This window comes from Eubalaena glacialis, chromosome 7 (assembly GCF_028564815.1).
Source record: "Eubalaena glacialis isolate mEubGla1 chromosome 7, mEubGla1.1.hap2.+ XY, whole genome shotgun sequence".
NCBI classification, from domain to species: Eukaryota; Metazoa; Chordata; class Mammalia; order Artiodactyla; family Balaenidae; genus Eubalaena; species Eubalaena glacialis.
In genome coordinates this window covers 85,586,975-85,593,197 of record NC_083722.1, presented here as the reverse complement: position 1 = coordinate 85,593,197, position 6,223 = coordinate 85,586,975, and the positions used below count along the sequence as shown (strand labels likewise).

Here is a 6,223-nt window from a genome sequence, read left to right as displayed (position 1 = left end):
TATCCAGCTCCCAGCACGCGTGGCGGAGGCCGGGGTCCAGGGAGCGGCTCAGGGGGGTTAATTTGAGGCTCTTTTCTTTCTTTCTTTTTCTCCCTCTCTCTTTTTCCTCTGTAAACCCTCCCCCTTTCTCCCCCTTTCAAAGTCCCAGGGCAGGGGCTGGTGGGTTCCTTTGCGCGCCGGGTTAATGGGCGGTAATTTGGTACCCTTGGGTGCACTTTGTTCTGCCCCTGTTCATTTGAATGCAAATGGGTGACCTGGACCCTACAAGGTGTTTATTAAATTGCGGTTTCCCTCCCTGCCTTTTCTGGAATGCAGACCTAGTGGAGAGAGGCTGCGCCCTGGCCCAGTCCGGTACGGCTCAGCTCGGCGAGCCATGGCAAGCTCGGCTTCCCTGGAGACCATGGTGCCCCCGGCCTGCCCGCGCGCTGGAGCGTCGCCGGCCACTTCCAAGACGCTGGCCTTCTCCATCGAGCGCATCATGGCTAAGACGTCGGAGCCCCGTGCGCCCTTTGAGCCCCGACCCGGGGCACTGGAGGCGGACGGCGGCCAGGGCAAGAAATTGCTCAACCTCTGCTCACCGCTGCCCTGTATGATCCCCCTCCAGCCCCTAGGCTACGAGGTGCCGTCCAAGACGCTGCTCAGTTACTCTGAGCTCTGGAAAAGCAGCCTCCGGGCGGGCGGCGGTGGTGGAGGAGGAGGAGGAGGAGGAGGAGGAGGAGGCGGCGGAGGCGGCGGCGGCGGCGGCGGGGGGGCCCCGGTGTGCGGCGCCAGCGGCTTGTGCAAAACCAACTGTGGCGTGTGCTGCAAGGCCGAGCTGGGCCTGGCGCCGTCTGCGCTACCCGCGGGCAGGGTCATCAAGCCGCAGGTCATCAACCAGGCAGTGGGGCTTCCGGCCAGCGGCTCGCTCTACTACTTCAACTACCTGGACTCTGCCGCGTACCCGCCGTCTGAGCTCCTCGGCGGCCACCTCTTCCCGTCCGGCCTCCTCAACGCACAGGCCCCCGCTGCCCTGGCTGCGCACCCCAAGCTCTTTTTGCTGGAGAACGCCAAGTTGGCCGGCCTGGCCGCAGACAAGTTCCCCCATCCGGCCCCCTATGCCCATAAGGAGCGCTTGCCCGCGCCGCTGGAGCAGGTGCTGAAGGAGAACTCAGCCCTGACCGCCGAGCGCGGCGGCGTCAAGGGCCACAGCAAGCTGCCTGGGGGCTCCGCGGACGGCAAGCCCAAGAACTTCACCTGCGAGGTGTGCGGCAAGGTGAGGCCCGGGGTCCGCGGGAGCCGGGAGGGATGAGCAGTGGCGGCTGCTTCCCTGGGGGCAGCCTGGACGGCCCCTTTCTCACATCTGGGAGCTCCCCAGTAGCTGTCTACTCGAATTGGGGGCACAGTTGGGCCTCAGTTTCCTATTCTGTAAAATGGGGATGCCTTTGTCAGCGGCCACATGGGACTGGCACGAGCAGTGGGTTGGGAAGCTCTTTGCAAAGTGAAAAGGGCTCTGGTTTCCGAAGGGGGTTTTTGGTTGGGGGAGGTAGGTTGTGCCCTCCGCAGGCTGACTCTGGACTCTCAGGACAGACACGCCACAAGGCCCCCTTGTGTGCTTCCATAGGTATTTAACGCTCACTATAACCTCACCCGCCACATGCCGGTCCACACCGGAGCCAGACCGTTCGTGTGCAAAGTCTGCGGCAAAGGCTTCCGCCAGGCCAGCACGCTCTGCAGACACAAAATTATCCACACCCAGGTACGTGGCCCCCGGGTCCGACCCGACCCGTACCCGACACCCGGAGACTGAGCGACGGCGTTGGGGAGAGGATGACCAAGGGATCCCCTAATAACCCCCACCAGCGGCCCCTGTCCCTTCAAGGTGCCCCTTCCAGGAGCACCCGAGGTGGCTTCTCCCGGCCGGGGCCTCAGCCTCACGGTGCGCACGCCCCTCTCCGCAGGAAAAGCCGCATAAATGCAACCAGTGCGGCAAAGCCTTCAACCGCAGCTCCACGCTCAACACACACATTCGCATCCACGCGGGCTACAAGCCCTTCGTCTGTGAATTTTGCGGCAAAGGCTTTCACCAAAAAGGTAACGTGCGGGGCAAGGCCCTCTCCTCACCTCCCCTCGGGACTCGGCGGGTCACCGCTAGCGGGAAGGCAAAGAAGGATCCGGAGAGAGGGAGCGCGAGAGCCGCAGGCTCCGGCGCAGCATTTCTTTGGAATCGGGTTGTGCAGGGTTTGGGTGGAAGCTCTCCGGGCCGGGTTAGTAGACCTCGCTGGACTCAGTCTGGTTGCACGGGGAGACTCCGAATTTGGGAGGTGGGAAGGAAGGAAGGAAGGGGCAGAGGGAAAGGAAGTAGGAGAAAGACAAGGTATTGCGCTATAGAGAAAGCGTCCCTTTGTAGCTGGGACTCTCTTCTGAAATGAAAAAAAAAACAAAAAAAAATCGAGGCGTAATTCACCTCCTGGGAAAGGTTTAGGCTGGGGGAAACCGCTGCTGTCTCCAGGACACTCCGCTTGGATTTTCCAAGGCACTTTCGGATATCCAAGTGGTAGTTAGCGGACCAGAGGGAGTAACTTTAAAAATGAGAAGAAAAATAATAACAAGGGACGAAGCCCGGGTTCATGCGAATTTCTTCGAGCGAGGCAGCGGCCGGGAGAAGGACCCCATGCGTCTCTGGGCAGCGCAAAAGTTTCCGGGCCGGCGGAGCACAGCGGGAGGGACGCTGCGTGGGCCTCAGGCCCCGGCGGGGCTGGGACGCGGGGCGGCTACGCGGGACTCGGCCCTCCATCCGGTAGTGAGAGCCCCGGGCTTGACGCGTACGAAGTTTGACAACTTCTTCACTCGGAGAGGTCGCGCCCGCCTAGCCAAGCGTCGCCTTCTTTGCGCGGGCACCTGAGCCAACCCCGGGACACCCGGCCCCTCCCCGTCCCACTTCATTCCCACCCCCCCTTTTTGTTTTTGGTCTCCTGTAGGCAACTACAAGAACCACAAGCTGACCCACAGCGGCGAGAAGCAGTACAAATGCACCATCTGCAACAAGGCCTTCCACCAGGTCTACAACCTGACCTTCCACATGCACACGCACAACGACAAGAAGCCTTTCACGTGCGCCACTTGCGGCAAAGGGTTTTGCAGAAACTTTGACTTAAAGAAACACGTGCGCAAACTCCACGACAGCGGGGGTCCCACCGCCCCCTGCACAAAGGACCTGACTCGGACAGTGCAGAGCTGAGAGCTGCTGCCTCGCCCTCCCTTCCGGCCCTATCCAACCCCCAAACAGATCACACGTATAAACTTATTTCTAAAATTAAAAGAAAGGAGAGAGAGAAAAAAAAAAAGCTATAGCAGAAAGGCTAAAATCTATTTATCGAAACCAGCATATTTTTGGAAAGCTAAACGTTTCCTCGATGACTGGCAGCAAACGCCTGGCTCCCACCTTTGTATATTCGGGAAACATTTAAACCCAGTGCGCCGAAACGTATTTAATTCCAGGCCTCGGCTTCTCCTCGGGCGGCGGGTTTTAACACCAGGCTGTCACGTGAACGTCCCGGAAGAGCGCGGCGCCCCCAGCCATCTTTATACAGCCATGTAAATCCTCCTGTACACACGAACACGGAATATATACATATATAACTCAATAAACAGAATCATTAGTGCGTCTTTTCTTCCCCCCACCCCCCGCCGCGAGTCAGCTCAGCCACCCCAAAGAAGGGAAAGGAAATAGGCGTTTATAGCGTTTCCCGGCCCAAATGCGACTTCCTCTGGGGCACTGGGACCAGGGCAAGGCCAAACCGTTGCTCTTGCGGCGCTAGCGTGTTCATATCCCCCAGGAACCAAGGCTCAAGGGCCTTCACCGGCCCCTACGTTGTACCAACTTTTTATTTGGTAACTGTTCTGACCGAGGGATTCTGGGTGTTGCCTTATTTGGGTGAGAAAATTGCAAAAAGAAGGGGTTAAAAGTGGCTGGGTGTCGGAGAGCAGGTTTTGGGTGCGTGTCCTGGAGCAAAGAGCCGCGCCGCACCGCACCGGGGTAAACGGCCAGGGCGCTGCTCCGCCGGGGCGCTTCTGGGCACATCCCCTTCTCTGGGTGACCTAAGGGGAGCCACTCTTCCACCCAATCGTTCCTGGCGGCGAGAGCTGGAGGCCAAGTGTCCCAGCCTCCCCGGACCTCTGGGGCTCCCCGGCCCGCGCTGTGGTCTGGGGCCGGCCTCCGGGTGCGTGCGCCCTGCCGCGGGAGGGCGCACCCGGGCTCCCGCAGCTCGCCGCCGCCGCAGCCCCCGGCGTCTTGATTACGGCGCAGTTAGCCCATTTCCTGAATAGCCATCTCCGCCGCCGTGCACGCTGATGAAATGGTCTCACGCTTGCTTTCTAAGTAATGACCCAAATTAAGAGAGAAAACAGAGACCCTTCAAACAGCATTACATTAATCATCTAATCATTCCCAGGAGGGGGCCGGCCGCCGCCGCCCCGTTTGATCCGAATCTGGATAATCAAGAGCTCGGATTACTGGCTCGGCGCGCCGGGCCTTCTCCTCCCGCTCCCCCATCCCTAATATTCGCGCCGCGATTCAGCCCACGTTTTCTGGAACAATGTTCCCCAGCGCCGGGAGGAAATGTGGCGCGGGGCCGGGGAGCGAGCTTCCACGCAGCCTCGCCATTGCAAGGGCTAGGGCGGCGGTGTCTGGGCGCTGATCCCACGCGGATTTCCACTGAATGTGGAGGCTATTGGGAGGGAGAGATGGTTAATGCAAAGGGAAACCCCCAAGTAACTCTGAAAGTGACTCGAGTGAGGTTTATCCCAACGCCCGGTATACAGTAGGCGCTCAGTGCTGCTTGCGCAAGGGGCTCCCATAATCAAAGAAGCTCGCATTTCCCGAGCGCTTGCTCCACGCCAGACACTCAAAGCACATTCTTTCGAATGTTCACAACCCTTAAGCTGGGGATGATTATTCCCACCTTGTGGACGGACGGAGAAATTGAGGCCAAGATGAAAGCTAAATGACATGCCTCGGGTCACAGGACTAGGTAGGGTCAGGGTTCGAAGTCTAGGCTTTTAGAAAACCCAAACTGCCTTCAGTCCTTGTCGGTGGAGGAGGAATATCCCGATTGGGACTCGGGAAAAGACATGCGGCTGCTGGGTGGACGCTCTGTCCAGGTCACAGCCGAAGGTTGGTCCCCACCCCCAGCCCAGTTCGCACACCCATTGCGCGGGGAAGGAGAATTGTCGATTTTGTTTGCACAGAGCACAGCGACAGCTTCCTCAGGCTGTCGCGGGGGTATTTTTAGTACCTCCGATTCAGAAATAGGAACGTGTACATTAGAATTCCATTTCCTGAAAGGAGAGCGTCCTCGTTTTTTTTGTATTCCTCTCCCCCTCCCAAGTCTGGGAAGACGCAGCCAGGGGAGGGGGGGCGAGGAAGCGAGGAGGAATTTAAATGTTAGCTCGTTCTGGCTGCATTTCGCTGAGGGGAGATTGGGACCCAGAGGGATATGCAGATTTAACTCCGAAATCTCGGTGGATGCCACAAACCCCAGGAAACCCCACAATGGGCGAGGAGGACTTGGCGGCTAAAGATATGGAAATAGCTCCTTGCTCTTCCCAGACATCTATCCCCAGGGGGCTTGCGGGCTGGCTCGAAGAGTCCGCTCCTTTCCTAGTTATCTTACTCGGTTTTATTAGCCCCGCCTCAGAGACACACACCCCTCCCCCATTTCTGGGAGCTGTTGGGTGCCCTCCGCCAGTTGTCGCAACCAAAAATCCTTTACTTCTTGCATCTCTGAAAGGATCCTTGGCAGATGCGCTTCTTGGAGGCCAGACAATGGCCAGGCCAAGCCCACCTTCTTCCTAAACAGTTCCAGAACTTTGGGCAAGGGGCAGACACAACAAAATTTAGTGCAAAAGCATCTTCTTGGGGAATTCTTAGACAACTGCGTTAAAAAGTTGGCCTGCATATGGGAGTCGTGATGCACTACTCCTCTTTCTCTTTAAGAAGAAAAGATAAATAAAAAATAGATGGGACACTCCCATGCAGGGAAATAACTTTCTAACCATCAAGTAAGAGAGCCTTCTCTGAGGAACTTCTTCTGTAATGTTTTCACAGGAGAAAGACTAAAAGTGTTGCCCATCTCATAAACTGGAGAAATTTATTTCCAGGTGACAGTTCTGAAGAGGGTTGAAGATCCCATGCTTGCAAACGACAGCAAATGAAATAAAACTAAAGCGTGGAGCAGGAGGCATT

General features: G+C 57.7%; 1 protein-coding gene across 1 annotated transcript; it reads left to right on the top strand.

The window, feature by feature from the left end:
* The first annotated feature begins 373 nt into the window (after nt 1-373).
* FEZF2 (FEZ family zinc finger 2) lies at nt 374-3,217 on the top strand. The gene is made up of 4 exons (XM_061195485.1): nt 374-1,252; nt 1,601-1,735; nt 1,938-2,070; nt 2,958-3,217. Exons 1-4 carry the CDS (start codon nt 374-376, stop codon nt 3,215-3,217), a joined length of 1,407 nt encoding a protein of 468 aa, XP_061051468.1.
* Nucleotides 3,218-6,223: the final 3,006 nt, after the last annotated feature.

Excerpts from the sequence above, each read along its gene's own strand:
- FEZF2 (XM_061195485.1), top strand. The coding sequence starts at position 374 with ATGGCAAGCTCGGCTTCCCTGGAGACCATGGTGCCCCCGGCCTGCCCG. Across the intron at positions 1,253-1,600 it reads CCTGCGAGGTGTGCGGCAAG|GTATTTAACGCTCACTATAA; the intron begins GTGAGGCCCGGG and ends GTGCTTCCATAG. Across the intron at positions 2,071-2,957 it reads CAAAGGCTTTCACCAAAAAG|GCAACTACAAGAACCACAAG; the intron begins GTAACGTGCGGG and ends GGTCTCCTGTAG.